Source organism: Nyctibius grandis, chromosome 14 (genome assembly GCF_013368605.1).
Source record: "Nyctibius grandis isolate bNycGra1 chromosome 14, bNycGra1.pri, whole genome shotgun sequence".
Lineage (NCBI taxonomy): Eukaryota > Metazoa > Chordata > Aves > Nyctibiiformes > Nyctibiidae > Nyctibius > Nyctibius grandis.
The window spans coordinates 11900692-11917269 of NC_090671.1; the positions used below are offsets into that span (position 1 = coordinate 11900692).

At 39.1% G+C, this 16578-nt stretch overlaps 1 protein-coding gene across 1 annotated transcript in view; it reads right to left on the reverse strand.

Annotated features, from left to right (window-relative positions):
- Window positions 1-16578, reverse strand: part of AACS (acetoacetyl-CoA synthetase) — a 42038-nt gene that overhangs the window by 12651 nt on the left and 12809 nt on the right. Inside the window, exons 5-9 of the mRNA XM_068412481.1 lie at window positions 11252-11349; window positions 6804-6918; window positions 6145-6226; window positions 5316-5463; window positions 1084-1164 (exon numbers count right to left, since the gene is read on the reverse strand). Coding sequence (XP_068268582.1) covers window positions 1084-1164; window positions 5316-5463; window positions 6145-6226; window positions 6804-6918; window positions 11252-11349 — 524 coding nt within the window. The remainder of the gene's footprint in view (window positions 1-1083; window positions 1165-5315; window positions 5464-6144; window positions 6227-6803; window positions 6919-11251; window positions 11350-16578) is intronic.

Below are 16578 nucleotides of genomic sequence, written 5' to 3' on the forward strand. Positions count from 1 at the left end.
AGAAAAGAGAAAATACCAACATTAGTTTCTATCTTTGTCAGCCAGCTATCTGCTTTCCTGGCAGCTCTATCAGAGGACCAGGAGTGTTGCCTGCTGTCATATAATGGTAGAGGAGCTACAGGCAACTAGAAAATGATGGACAGGTGTAGCTTTTCGCAGAATCATCCAAACCAAAGCATGCTCTCTGCCCTTATCCAAGAGGTGCCATCTTCCTTGCCCAAAGTCTTCCTGCTTTAAGAAACTGTTAACCAACACCTGAGTTTATGCCCATCTCTGCTGAGTACATCTAATTGTATTCTTTAGGAATCAGAAAACAAGGCTGGAGCACTGTTTATCCTCTCACCTATCCCAAGACTGGATCAGCTACGTGTTCCTGATGAATGTTCATCTAACTTATGCTTGCAAATACCTAATGAGATGGGGATTCCATACCTCCCTATATATATCCCTTTAAAGCATGAGACAGGACAACTCTGGGACAGGTAACTATGATTTCTCCATGGAGATATTACAAACTGACTAGTAGTGTTAAAGTTCAGAGAGGAATTCACAAGGAAAGACATTAGCCTTCTCAAACCATTACAGTAATAGAAGACTTTGGAATAATTTTCTTGACCACAGCATTAGAAAAAGCCACATAACTGAACTCTTACAGAGATCAGTTCCCTTTCCTTTACTAAACTTAGAGTTGTGCAGCTTCTTGCCTCCCCACCAAAACAGAAATTCTCATCTTCAGCATGGTCAGGCCTTGCATGATGCAGGAAGGTAGAGCCTGTTTTGCAGGCAATATTGATGAGGCAGTTAGATCAATAAACCTAAGAGACTGTAAAAATCAATCCATTTTCCTCACTAATTAGATCAGAAACATTTAACATGGGTTTGACCTTTCATCAGAAAGGTCCCTGTTGCATTTTATTATTCCACCTCATTTTTTTAAACTTAGTTAAGTAGGACAATCTCTTGCAGAACAAGAATCAAAAATATATAAAAATGTACTTGTGGATTTGTAGGAAGAGCTCTCCCATCTTTATAAGAAAAATATATTAAAATGTTTTTTAAAATGCCTTAATAAGCCACACTTGCCGTTGTATAGTACATAATAATGTCATTGCTGGTCATGTTGCCATGAAGAATGTGTTCTTTCAGATGCTGTATTAGCGTACCCTGAAAAAACATATTGAAAGAAAAATGTAAGTTCACATAAATGAAAAGCAAAATTCTGGCAGCACATTAAGACTTCAAAAAACCCTGAAGTTGTCAATCCTTCACAGGACCTACTCTAGGACTACAGGCAAGTATTTCCTTTAACCACAGCTGAAGTAAATCCCAGCACCTATCTACAGCAGCAGCAATTGCATTCTCCATTTTCTCACATAACTTTTCAGGCTCTCTCATTAGACCTCAGAAATCCCACTGCACATCACTTGTAACCCATGGAATAAATAAACTTCCTTCACTTCCAACTCTGCCCAGCCATCAGAGTTCTCCATGCAGACTATAATTTTAACAGCACGCTTTTACCAGTCAGATTTTCCAAGATAAGTCCTTCGGCAGAGTTTCACTTTCAGTATATCTAGGCAACCAGGAGGAGTGAAGGACCTAGAGCTGCTATAACCTGCAGCAGCTGTTACACATTAACACTATTCATCCAAACTATCTTATCTATTAACATCTAGGAGACAAAAGACCTAACTATATACAACTCTTGTAAACATTGAAGTGACTAGCAATGTGGAAAATTTCACTGCTCAAAGCATCAATATTAACAACAACAATGCAGTTAAATATATTACTTCCTTTTCTCTTTTGTTGGAAAATGCAGCTGAAGTACCTCTCTGATCATTATCAAAGCATAACTTGTTAGGATAAATAAATGTACAGACTACTTCACTAAGTCACTTCACTGCAGTGACAAATTAATGTGGTTGATTTTATAATAAAGATAGTTTTTGCATTTATGCAAGGAGTTACAGTGGAACTATTAAAAGCCTAATAAGCATGAAACCAGATTTATGCTGAAAGAAAATAAATTACAGATAAACATTTGCAATGAAAAAGGAGAGTCAAAACTGGCACACACTTTGGGAGAAAAGGCAGACAACATTAAATAAAGAAGTAAATCTTATTTTCTCTTTGCAACTCAAAGTAACTGATCTGAATTCACTGTCTACTGTTTGAATACACCACGCTGTCACAATGCTGCCACCTAGCTCCAGCTTCCATTATCTACATTTAAAAATTAAAAATAAATCGGGATTTAGAAACACTGTGTCTAACTTAATTGTTAAGTTGCCAAAAGAATTGCAGGTTTTAGCACAATTATTCCATTTATAAAAGTAAGCACATTGCCTCCGCAGGAGAATCTGAAAGAGCCACACGAAGTAAGGAAATTAAAAGTCAAATTCAACTAAAATAAATATTGGCTTTCTATTTCCTCCATTTAGTTGTTGCTATTTCAGAGTTTTGGAACCAAAAGGAAAATTTTTAACAATGACTTTAGGTAGAGGCTATGAACTATCCCCCTGCAAAATCTGGTAACTCGGTCTGGAAACAAAGGTATTGTGGTAGAAGGCATAGCTGTTCTAAAGAGCTTACGGCCCAAGATGCTCTCAAGTTTATTTATAGGACTTATTTATAGGACTTGTATGACCCTTGAAATAAATCCTAAGCATTTAGCATTTCATGACACAGATCTGGCAGCTGATAAAGACTTACTGGTCTGCTTGTCTGCATTGGGCTTAACATACAGCTGATAAAGTGCTGAGCATCTAGAGGGTCAAAAAGTCAGTAGGCACCGCTGCTCCTGAGCCACCTGGTCAGCACAGGAGGGACTGCTGGCCCTGGGCTCAAACCAGTGTTCTCTATATAACATTCTCCAAGAGTCCGAGTGTGAAAAATCCTCAGGGCAATTTGCCTGCAGCTACACAAGAAGTCTGTAGCAGCACAGCTATTTAAGCCCAGGTCTTGCGAGTACTTAAGACTGATAGAAATAAACTGATTAGGATTTTACAAAAAAAAAAAAAAAGACTCCTTAGATAGTTGGTAGTATGGAATAACTGAAAAGGGGCCTGTATGAATGGGGTAAGAAGCAGAAGCAACAGTTTTAGGACTTCAGAATAACAATTACTCACTAATATTTTTCAAGAATTAGAAAGAACCCTCCAAATGTCTTTCTGTAGCACACCCAGTTATTCAGTATGATATGGCTTTGCTTCCAAGCCCAGAAAAATCTTACTCCCTCTGAGGCACTACTTTTTAAATTATCTCACATGATCTTCAGTTTCATTATTTACATATATTATTTCACTGTGTATCAAGAATACAGTATGTGCAGAGAAAACAGACCAGAAACATACTGAAAAATTAGATAAACTGAGTTGTGAATTTAAAGTAAGCTGCCTATTAGCATCTATAAGATCAGTACAGTAACAAAACAGCATTGAAGCACACTGCAAATAAGCATTAATTGAAATGTCTCTACTGAAATGTCATCTCTTCTTGTGTTTTTAACTATCAAAACCAAACTTCGGTTAATCTGAGGCTGGAAAATGAGACAAAGACTGCAGGCCAATTCTGCTTTTGTTGAAATCAATGAGAATCCTCCTATTACAGTGGAAACAAGATTAAGCCAAGAACAAACAGGAAAACAATCAAGTGTGAAGACAACATTTAAGAATTTCTTTGCATGGATTTTATTGCAGGCCCTATTCAAACTGACACATACAAAGCATGCAAACCAAGGAAGCCTCTGATGCAACAATCTGCTTTTAGGCCAGAGATGTTAGCACCAGAATTTAAGAAAAAAAAAAAATCACCCTGCATATAGGAACTCCAGAGCTACTCAGTGGGAACACAGAATCCTCATAAATAACATATCCTACTCAAACCATCACATTCTCTCCTCCCCAGCAAGGATGAGTAGTCTGTACCTAAACACTAAGGTAACTCTGTGTGAACTGAAAAGATGATTCAGAGGGAGAGCAGAGGCATGAGATTAAGGGCAAGGTGAGCAGCCATACAGGTAACATGGGAAGAGAAAGAACTTTGCAACAGAGAAAAGTCCTGTTGTCTGATCTACATCTGTGGTTTTATCTCCCTACTGTTTATCACACATCACTGAACAACACACCTGTCCTGTTTTTGCTAATCCATCTTTGCAAGTACTTAACCAGTCTAAAGCCAGTACAGCTTCAAAACAGCTGTCAAACTTCAAAATACACCTCATTCTTTCTTCTTCACAAACATAGGATTTGTCTCCCAAGGGATCATTTTAGATGTCACATGCTGCCTGGTATGATCTCCTATTGATAACACAAAGCAGAGTGTTTACAGGCAGCGTGGGATTTGTCTGTGGGCAAATCCTCTGGTCCTTGCCACCAAAGAGAGGCAAGAACGTACACACTATGTGTGTAACAAAGTGATCCTGCCCTCAGGCTACCTAGACAACTCTACAGCCACTATGGCAAGATGCTCATCCTGACTTTCAGAGCAAACAGCACAAACAATGGACTGGCTAATAGTTTAATTTATACAAGTTGGTACAAATGTGCTAGACAACACATTCTGCCTGCCTTAAGGAAAAAAAGCTCTGGCTTTTATTAAGGACTATACTAATGGCAGAGTTAAAGTTTTAACACTGTGCCTGAGTGCTGGAGTCACTTCATGGTCTTTAATAAGTTGCCTAGAACAACTTTCAGAACACGAGTAATGGAAAGCATCTGAGCATGGGTGATTTTGGCAGTAACATTGTATATACCTTTAGTCACAATAAGACACTGCCTAAAGCAAAGCTACCATACAAAGCAAAACCTACACCCAAAGAGAGATAACCTTCTGGCTTCCCTCCTTAAAAAAAAATTGATGAGGATGACATGCTCTGAAGTGATAAACATAAAGAGTAAAGTTTAAGGTCAAAAAAATTCTAGATAACAAAAACTGCAAGCTCCCTACAGGACTCAACCTGACAGTGTCCAAAAATCAGTTCCAAGCACTCAATTCAAGTTCTTTGGCCTTTCTTCTACAGGTATCAGTCAGGTCAGTTCTACTAGTGCTTTTGTGACAGATACTTGCTCCCAGGAAATAGCTGAAATCTCTGAAAGGTCTCCACACCAATCTCTAAACGAAATTATTTTATATCCTTATTAATCCAAATTTGTTTTCAAACAGTCACAAATAGAAATTTTCATTGCAAGTTACTGAAAAACTGTCAGCAATCAATTCTTCCTTAAAGTACATTATTATATGATACTGTTAAAGGCAAAATATAACCCAGGTAGTTAAACATAGGTAGTGCAGCTCCAGTAGGGAAGACATACCCCTGCTGAATGAACCATGCATTTTGGTGCCCCTGTTGTGCCTGATGAATACATGATAAAGAGAGGATGACTGAAAGGCAGCTGTTCAAATTCCAGCTGGGGAGCCTGGTCTCCTTTCCCAGTAGCAAGGAAGTCTTCCAAAAAGACACTGCACAAGAGGAGAAAAGGAACATTTCAAATTTTTTTGAAAGCATTACCCCAGACCATATGCAGGATTACCTCTATATCCAATAGTTCTTTTACAATATACTCAAACCATATACATTATTTTTATTCCTAGTCTTTCTACTTCTTTTTTTAATTGCTAATTGTTGTTTCCTTTTTCTGTTTTAAAATAAAACATTATTATAATATTGAGCTGTAACACAACACAATCAAGCTGATAAATTTGCACCTATGATCAGCTGCCAGCATTAACAGCTCAAAGTAGAGTGGAACAACCTGACCCTCAACACAAAGTCTGGAACTCAACCATTTCCAAAAGGTATCTAACATATGTAATCCAGACCAGTAAATAAGCAAAACAAATTATCTCTAAAAATGTCACTTAAATTATTAACCATTCATTTCTGGAAGCCGCTTTCTTCTCCCTGCTATATTCTATTGAATTTTGCCTTCATTTGAGACCCATTAATACCAACAGTGGTTTTCTAGAAGCAAAATATCTGCAGCAACTTACTACTTCTCTTTTCAGTATGAAGCTGGACCCACATTAAGAAATCTGGCTAAATCCCAGCTTTTGCAAGTTCAAGAGGTCAGGCAGTTCAATAGCTATCAGCATCCATCTCATCCCTAGTTACGACAGTCACAGCTCAAAAGCTCCCATTACCTGTTTGGAATCTTAGAAATATCTATGGTTTCTCTTGAGGAGACATATGGAATCACCACCACTTTTTTTATATCTGGAAGCCCTGAAAGAAAGAATAAAAAGTTATTTCCTACTTTCAGTTACATAAATCAAAGGTCTTTTCTGTCTGATTGCATTGTACAGTGTAATTCACTAAGTAAAAGAAATAATTCTGAGTGTTGGATATAGTTTTAGATGTTAAAAAACCCCAAAAGACTAAATTGTTACCTAAGATATGATTTCCTCAATACTGCCAGCCTTTCAAAAATACATGTGTAAATCTGCAAGTTTTGGTGCTGTAATACCTCTTCACTTGTCTTCAGCAGCACTTCACTTGGGCTTAAAAAAAACAGTATCATCAGTCCCTGTTCCCCCACTCAGTGCTGACTAATTTATGATTATATATTTAAGCTAAGCTAGCAGAAGACTGTTAGAATTACACAAAAGACTGTTCGAATCACAGAAAAGGCTGGTTAGTTTTTACTCAAGTCAGTTCCAAAATTCTAAGTGGCCACAGAGATACCGTAAAGGAGGAAGGACAGCAACAAGCAGTCAAGAGTGTCACTTCTAGTGGCAGTGCAGGCTTTGAGTGTTCACAGAACTACAGCATAACTACGACTAGATGGTATGCAGTGAAATACCTTTTACCACATTAAGCAGCTTTTCCAAGTGGTTATGTTCTTTGCCATTGTATATAACAGCTTCAACAGAGAAGATGAGCTTAGGCTGAATTTGGGAAAACCTGTCCAGTACACCCTAGGGACAAAGAGAAAAACAAGTGAAAAAAATGAAATTAATTGCTACAGTAGGAAAACACACTGGAAGCTAAATGCAAATCTCAATTCAAGCAAGGAATAAGGACAGGAATTAGCAGGAGAATTGTTGAAAGACTGCCTGCTTGTCTTTCACTCACCCAAGATCTTCAAAATGCAACAGGTTTGTAACAATCTATTTCATGACCCCCAAATATATCAACCATTAACAAAGAAAATCACCACAGATCACAGAACATCGTTCACTGAAGGGTCAAGTTCACAAAGCTATCTAAGCAGTTAAAAATTCACCTTGAGAATCAAACTTAAACTCATCTAAAGAAGATACGCACCTAACTGATGTGAGCAGGAGTTAGGCACTTAATTTACTTGAAGGCCCACAAGCCTCCTGTCTGCATCTGCAAGCAGGTGCTCTGTATGCCCTTGTAAACTGCCCCCAGTGCTGCTTTGACAATGTACCACTAGTTGTAGTTTCTGCATGGGGGCGAAACTGAAAAACACCGGCCTTCAGGAAGATGCATTTATCATATGGCAAGGTGGCACTTCACATGAACTGGCAGCTTTGTTCTGCTACAATTAACAAAGGAAACTGTACCACTGATTTTTACCAGAACAACTAGATGAAAACACACATACATACATCCAACCAACAAAACACTACCACAGCTCCTGTAGAACCTCTGAGACAGGACACATTCAAATGCTAAATTTTCAGGTGTTTCCTCCAGTTTGCACTGTTTTCAGGAATTTACCATAGCTATTATCACATTTAAGAGAAAAACCCTTCTAGCATTTATTTTTTCAGATACACTGCATGCACCAGCCTACCAGAAATGGATCTTTTTGTATTCAACAGCAAGAAGCAAACCCTTTTACTAAAAGCTCTCAGCATGCAGTAACGTTCATCCCTCTCTAGCTACATTACTTGAAACATTAAGAACTACAAGATTACTCAATACTGTAAAATTGTCAGCTAACTGTTCAAGAGCAATCTCCTAAATCATGTTGCAAAAAAATCAGAGTTCAATCATGCTTATTCTTCCCAGCATTCTTTCTTCTTCTGTGTCTCCTGCTTTGTCCTCTGCTTTGCAGCCAAAATGAGAGACAAATTATTACCAAATCAAGAGACCAATGCAAAAAACATCATTATCAACTAATCTCTATTAAACTTCTCCTTTCCAAGCTGGGCTGGTCAGGGTTGCAAGAAAGCCTACTGCAAAAGTAGATGTCCTGTCCTGACAACTTCTCCATGTTGTCTTTTTAGGAAAGCTCACTGAACACCAGAGGTAAGCTACAGGGTATGACTAAATACAAATATGCAACTGTCTCTGCTGAATATTTCACTTAACAGCTTTCTCTTCTCTCACCCAAAGATGCATTTCCTTTTCCTTGTCCATATCATAAGACAATACAGTGACAATGCATTGACACCTAACTTTGTCAATTAGTTTAAAACAAAATTCACCAGAATCTGTTTTGGTGGCAAAAGAGGTTCTCAAGAAGCCCGTCGTGCATTAGCTAACACACTCAGAAATACAGATTTCAGACATGAAAGTTACTGTCTAAGGGAGTGTGAAACCAAATTTCCTGCTTTCTTAGGTATGTTATGATACTTACTTCTTTGTAACATTTTCAAAGAACAGAGCAAGCAGCCAAATTACACACAGCGTGTGTGTGTATATACATGTGTGCATATACACATTCATGCTGAGCACAGAGCATACATACCCCACATCCATGCTGCCTGATGTTTAAAAACAAAGACCAATGAGAGGACTAAGGGTACTCTAATAGAAGAATCAAATCTGAAGAGAAGCATGAATCAGAAAGATGACTACAATTCTCAGGGTCTTGCTAATCCTGCTAACACACCTAGTTAGATTCATTAGCACTGGCACGATCAAATCCCACAGGGCAGCCTGGTATGATATAAAGGCAATACAAACAGATGGAACATGTAATTGCTACACTGGAACTTTAATCCAACCAGATGGCTCAGCAAGGAACTGCTTTCATGAAAAGCTCAGGTATACCAGATAGGGCTCATTCTACTCTATGAGCCTCAAATCCAGTACTAAAAATTGTGCAGGGTCCACGAATGGAGCTGCACTGACTTTGTTAGAGCTCAAAGGTTTCTCACATAGCTCTAAGAGCAGAGCTTTTTTTAAACTTATATATCCAACAATTTCTTATGCATAGGCTGCAAAGAACCACTTTCCTATTAATATACATAAATGGATAACAGGGACTAGAGAAATGAAGCAAAAGCTGCCAAGAGTGGCATTCTGCGTGGGAGGGAGCTCACTGGTTCTCTGACAGCAGACTTCCTGAACGCTTGTGAAGTCTTTGGATGTATGGCATTCAGAGCCTGCAATGTGTAGGCAGTTCTGAGAAGTGACATTTCTAAGCTTCACAAAACATATACACAATTGGATTTGAAATGTTGAAAATGCTACATTATTTCACAAAACACAAACAAAACCTTCATTTATGTTAACAGGTCTAATGCAACTACACAGAAGGAGGAATATCTTTTCCTTAGGGTGGAAGCCAATATCCCTGAGGACCTCTGCTGATCTCCCTCAAGATTTTAGGGTTTGAATTCATGCCAACACATGCTGCCAAGCTGAAGGAGAATAAATGATATCGATGGCACTGCTGCTCCAAGGCTAAGTTTCATTAAAAAACTATCACAAAAACTAAATAAAGCTGGGCACTGAAAATAACAGCACATCAACGTGGACAGAAAACATACCAGCATTCTGTAATGCAAGCAAAATGAACAATCTTCCCCCAGATGAAAGATCAAATCACACTGCAAAGAAAATACTCCATACTGTCATTTTCTGAGCAAGCAGAAAATATTTGTCGAACAGATTGATCATTCCATGCTGTAATGATTTTTTTAATCGTTCTTCCCCCAATAATACACCCTCAAGTGTAAGGAAGTGGAATGCTGCTGCCCTCTAGCGCTAATCCAGAGATGACAGTGCCATACATCTAACCAGCTGCTGGGGTTGAACACTGAGATTGAGGGTATATATTACCTAAAAACTTTGGTAGACTCTGTGTTGTGCAATGCACAAACAGTGTATTTTCCAAATGCTTTTATGCAAGCTTTTAGATAGAAGAAAGGTTCAACACTCCATTTTAGAAGTGATTTGTATCTGTTGCTGCTTATGATGTCACAGAATCACACACAGAATCCCAGAATCAACCAGGTTGGAAGAGCCCTCTGGGATCATGGAGTCCAACCATTGCCCTGACACCACCATGTCAACTAGACCAGGGCACTAAGTGCCATGTCCAGTCTTGTCTTAAACCCCTCCAGAGGTGGTGACTCCACCACCTCCCTGGGCAGCCCCTTCCAATGGCTAATGACCCTTGCTGAGAAGAAATGCTTCCTCCCCTGGTGAAGCTTGAGGCTGTGTCCTCTTGTCCTATCGCTAGTTGCCCAGGAGAAGAAGCTGACTGCCACTCCACTACAACCTCCCTTCCGGTAGCTGTAGACTGCACTAAGGTCACCTCTGAGCCTCCTCTTCTCCAGGCTAAATAACCCCAGCTCCCTCAGCCGTTCCTCGTAGGTCAGACCCTCCAGACCCTTCACCAGCTTGGTCGCCCTCCTCTGGACTCGCTCCAACACCTCAACATCTTTCTTGAAGTGTCTGCTAAACAACACGTCTCAACATCTTTCTTCAATGTCTGCTAAAGGCTTTGCAAAGCAAGCAGAATATATTCCCAAAGCTTCCAGGGCACACTAACGTCTGGATATCATGATAATTTTTACCATATTTTACACACAGCATTTATTCCTACACTAAAAAGAGTTAAACAAGTTAGTGATGTTAGCCTGAAATGCCTCACCTTGTTGGCAAACATAAAGCCTTCTGGAAAAGGCCAACTGGGGTGTTGCCCAGTTTACCCACATAGGAGGCACAGGAAGGGACTACTTAGGCAAAGAAACTGGGGAAAGATTTGGGAAGGAAGAGTCAAGCCCCAGACAACTCTTGCATGGCTGCTCATTTGCACATTTAGTATAATAAAAGCTCGCCAAGACTATGGATTACGCCTGAAAACATCCCAACAATGAGTTAAAGATACTCAGATTACTATGCTGAAAGTCATTACTGACAACTGAAAACACAAATTTTCCATCAGTTTGTGTTAGCTAGAAAAAAAATCTGGTGTACTTGGCCATGTCAGGAGGTGGCAGTAAGACTAAAGTGAACAGAACCGATCTGCCACTTTATCACCTTCACATTTGTCCGAAACACCATGGTAGCCCTTCTGCAATGCACAGTAACAAGGCTACTCACGTTAATGCCAAAGTCTGGGGATGTTGAACTCCAGATAGCACCAATACTTGCAGCAGCCAGCATTGCTTCCACCGCATGAATGCTGTTTGGTAAGTAACCTATGGCAGAATTTGAATGGTTAGAGATGGAAGAACACTAAAAAATAGCAAATCCTACAGTAAATATGATGTATACAATAGCCAGTTTAAACATATTAGAGAAGTGAAAAATCCTAGACTGAAGCATCCATTAAAGTTTTCCAAACAATTGCCATGTCCTGCACCACATGGGGGAATAGAACAGGTCTGCAGAAACAGCCATTAGAGAAGGAACCAGTATCTGGAAGGAAAGATTATAAATACTCTGTTCAAAAGCAGAGATTCAGCTTTACAAAGCTAAACATTGTCTGGTAGACACTGCCAGAATCTTAAAAACACAAACAAGCAAAACCAGTGTCTCAGCTGATAAGGGAATAACACAGTGGGACAAGCCTTGGAACACTCCCACGCAAATGTGGCTCTTCAGGTTTATCTCATTAGCTTGCAGCAAGATTTCAAGATTTAAATTCAATTTAACAAGGCATACAGAAGAAATTAATGTCAAGAAAGTTAGATTTTCAGTGGGCTCAATTTGAGCATCTCTCCAGAAGGTGCTGGGTGGCTAAGACTGACTCTCACCTGATCAGAATCCAACCCACCAATGAAAACACACAACTGGAATTCACAAACTACACTGAAGTAGATCAAAGATCTGGAGTTTCAGATAATCCTTCTTAAGCAACCAAAAAGACATCAAAGTACTTTAAAAAAGGCACATGACAGGCTTAACTGCAGTACTTGGACATCTAATTATAATTCAGTGTTTGAAAGCAAACTTAACTGGCAATAAAAATGCTTTCCAACCCATTTAACAGAAGCAGTGAGCACTGACAGATCTTGGACTGCAGTACAAGCTGCAGGTGCTCCACAAATATTTACCAAACAGCAAAAACTCACTAGTGCTAGGCACTTTTCAAAGACAGTTATGGATGTACTTTTCAGGACAGAAACTAAGATAACAGTTCTTAGTAACAATTTCTATTAACTTTATGAAGTAGGAGGGTACTGAGCTTGATTTTTGCCAGTTCACCTACACAGCTTGAAAAAATCTATCCTTTTCCAACTTTGTAAAAAGTAAACTTTAAAAGGAAGTCTTAATTTAAACTGAGATTTTTCTTCACAATTCAAAAACCAGCAAAATCAGTTTCTTAAACCAGCCTGACCACTTCAGTTAATCTGTAAGCTGCTATGCTTTCAGGAGTAGCAACTTTGAAACAGCATTATGACTTAAGCCCAACAATTTCTGGAAAAAAAAAAAAACACACTGTGAATAAAAATCTCATACCATGTTAAGATACAAATTACTCCCTAGAACTGCCTCCAGTTTGTGGTGTTTTGTTCAGTGAAGTTCTTCAGTACATGAAGTGCAGCAAAACCTCAAGCCCATAAAGGCATTCTTTATTTTGCTATTTTTCCCTTAGGGTCAAGGTTTATGATACAAGGCACAGGATCCCAAAATTTTAGTGATTTTTCTTTTAAGAGAAATCTTCCTCCCTGAACAATAATTTGAAATTTGAAATGTATGAACCAGAACAAACTAAAATGTCATTTTGTGCGACAGAAGCAGTTCTTTTTTAATTGATGCCAAATATTCCTACTGAGTATTTCTTGGGCAGGATTATCATGGGGCCAGAGTGCAGCAAAAACTGAAAGATGTCTCTGCATGCTTTGGAGCAGTGATTACCTTGCCACGGCTCACAAGCTTTATAAGCAAGTTCTCCTTTTCACCACTCCTACAAAAGCCCTCAAGGCAAGAACACAAGTATCTGCTTATTATTGTGAGCCAGACAATTAAGCCATTACCTTCATTTGCTAGTTGGCTTTGAGGTGGTGTTTGAGTTTTAGAGGATATCAGCCAAAACTGCCAAAAGGTATGAAACATGCAAGGCAACTTACTCTGCGTTTCTGCATCTTTACCCAATTATTGCAGGCAGCCAGCCTGCTCACTGGGATTGTCATGTACTTGTCCTAATCCCCAACACCAGGTATTACAAACAAAAACACAGTTCTGTTCTGGAAAGAGATCCTCCAAACACAGAAATGTAAGAACTCATGTTGCTTTTCTCTCGACAGCTCTCAACTCTACATGACACAAACTATGTCTCCTGTCAGTCTTTCAGATTAAAACTGGATTCTCAGAAATAAAAATGATTTCTCCCTTTCTCACATCAGATTCTACAAACCAATTACAGCAACTGTCATGTATGTAGAACTCCCTGCATTTGACTGTACCCCCTGAGATATCAGCTGACTCCTCAAAGCATTCAGTAGGCTGACACAGGTCATAAGTGTCTAAAACTTGGTAAACTGGAATGCTTCTGACAAAGAGGTTGGAAAGTCCAACTTTTTTTACCTGGATTCACATCAGGGATCACAGAACAGCGACCTATGTACAGCAGCTCTCTACTACACAAGAATAATGGTACAGCTAATTTAAATATTCATCATATGTTTGTTCATACATTTCACTACAGCTTCCATGCTCCTTGATACAATATTTCAGCTAAGGATTAAAACTAGCATTTGTCAACACAGGTGAAGTCTACAGAAGGTACTTCTCTATCTCTGTATCTTAATCCCTTTCTTGAAGCTGTTAACAAAGGTGGAAACTACCTTCTGTTCCTAAAAAAAGAGGATCTTCACATCTTCTTTGGATGAACTAGAAAGCAATTGAATAGAGGGCTCAAAACAACAGGAGTTGGGAACTCAGCAACTAGGAATTCAGAGTATGATATACCAAGGGTCCTAGCAGCACTCCAGACTCCTAAGTATGTATAAAATCTCCATAAGGACAAAGAAATAAAAGCTTTACTTTGACAAAAAAAACTATGACAAATCTCTAAGCAGGACAAGTGATATCTTTAAAACACTGTATGGATTTAAGAGGCACTTACAGCCTGATCTGCTCAGGACAGCATTTTCTGTCAGTTCCTATTTACTTACTCTAGCATATGCCAAGATTAAACTTAGATTTGTAAAGTACTCTAGTGTAAATGAACAAACAGAACAGGTGGAAACTATAGCCCAAAAATTCCTGGTATAATCATGCTGGAAAAACTATGTTAAAAATCTCATTTCTCAGAGCGCTGAGAACACACTCCCTGCATTAGCCTTCATAAAGTAGAATAAATGTATACTCAGAGGCATCCAAACATTTGTAGTCATCTGAATTATTAAAAAAAAAAAAAAACAAAAAAAACAAACACAAAACAAAACCCAAACCAACCAAACTTGGACCTGGACCCTGCACCAAAGATTTAGTTCGAGCCTTTAAAGAATGCATCAAAAGGAAAGGAGGGAGCTGCAAAGGAGGTATCCTCTCAATGGCTTATACTATTGATCTACACCAGCTCTCAAACAGAAGAGACAACTCAAAGACCATGCTTCCATTTTCTCTTTTTGACATTAGCATTTCATACTCCTGTAGCACCTTAAAGTGGTCATCCTACCTAACATTACTGTGGCCTGAGACTATTAGTAACATGCTAATCTTCTTACAAAGCTAGCTTGAAAACCTACGTAAGCAACTAGGGGTAATACATGTACTATAGATAAAATACAAGCTTTAAACAATGCAATTCATTGATGTTTTGTTGAGGATTTTTTGTGTGAACACATGGGGAAGATTAGTTTGTTTTTAACTGCTGACTTGTAATAGAACAAAGCTGGTTACAGGGATATAATAGAAGCAATCTATCCAGAGATGAAAAACACAGCTACTCCCTGTTTTATTTTATTCGTGCTGCAGTCATTGTTATTTGCCAAACAGATGGCCAGTGGGAGACAATGAGTACTTCACATGTGGATTTGTACAGCTTGCATTAGGTATTGTATCTGTTTCTTCCAACTGTTCAAGCATCACTGACAGTATTGCAAGACATCTTTAGAAGAAGAGAGATGTTTCACCACACATCTGCTTCAGTTATGTTTACTATTAAGTGCTATCCCCTTAGTGACGGAAAGGGAAGACTAGGATGAAATCAAGCTGAAAAAGTGCTGACATCACTGCTTGTCCACCCACATTCACCCACCTCCAACTTTAACATACTATTACTGTCATGATGCAACCATGAATTGTATTGAATGAACTAGGGCATATGTTAAGTATAATGAAAAGTTAAAGTAGTCTTGTCTTAGAGGCAGCAAAGCATGGACATGAAATTCACAAGAAAACAATGTTAATGGTCTTGTGTATAATTCTAGCAACTCAAGATTTTAAGTGGTTTTAAGAGAAAGTGGCAACAAAGGGCATCAGAACCTGGCAGGCTGACTAGGTGTTCGGCAACTATAATAAAATTAATAAAACATCTCCCTTCTATTTAAAAGCTGTTTTTTCAGAAGCAGTAAAAGCATGCCCTGTATTACTGCTACAAACAACATGAAGAAACCCCCTTCCTTCCGCGATATGCTATAAATTTTGGGACACATTAGGTCCCAGTAGATACTGGGAAGCTTTGGAGAGCCTGGTTCCCACCCAACACTTAACATCTCTCCCCCATTTCAACTGGGAATTTGGAGAACAGTCCACAGCCTCAACCTGACTGTGATGTTATGGCTTAGCTCTTCCAACAACTGCCAATATCCCCTGGCATAGAAGAGAAACACGTGAAAAGTTGAGACCTGATTTAAAACACATCTATATCTCTAAATAGCTGGATTGCTGTTAAAAATCCCATTGGATTTCTTTCACAGGGAAGCTCTCACTAGATATGGGCTGCTGCCCAAGGCAAAGCAATCTGTCAGAGTCAAGAGTCTAGGACTGGGGGCACCAGGGGAAGGGAAAGAAGGGAAACTGTACAACAGCTCAACTGACAGGAGTGATATGGGTTCATTTGACTGAAGATTACAAGGAAAAGGGTCGCTCACCAGCCAGGGTAAGCAGGCAGAGTGGGAAAGAAGTAGAATGTGAGAAATTGCCCAGAAGAAAAAAAAGCACGTGAAGACTCTGGATAACCTCAAAAGCTCTACCTGAGCCCAAAAACGTACCGTGATTTTAAGGAAACAAAGGGGTTGCCTAGATTAATTTATCTTTTCTGTTATCAAAAGTACAGGGCTTTGTAAGGACTCCAAGCACAATGCAAGCCTGCTTCCACAAATAAGCTGTAACTGCTTGTAAAGATAGGCTTAAGCTATTGAAATGCTCGAGGGACCCAGCACAGATAGGTGGTACCTACAGCAGCTGGGCAGAAAGGTCTCTGCTGTGGAAGTGCCAGACAGGAAACTTTTGCACAGGAAATGCACAAAAAGGCC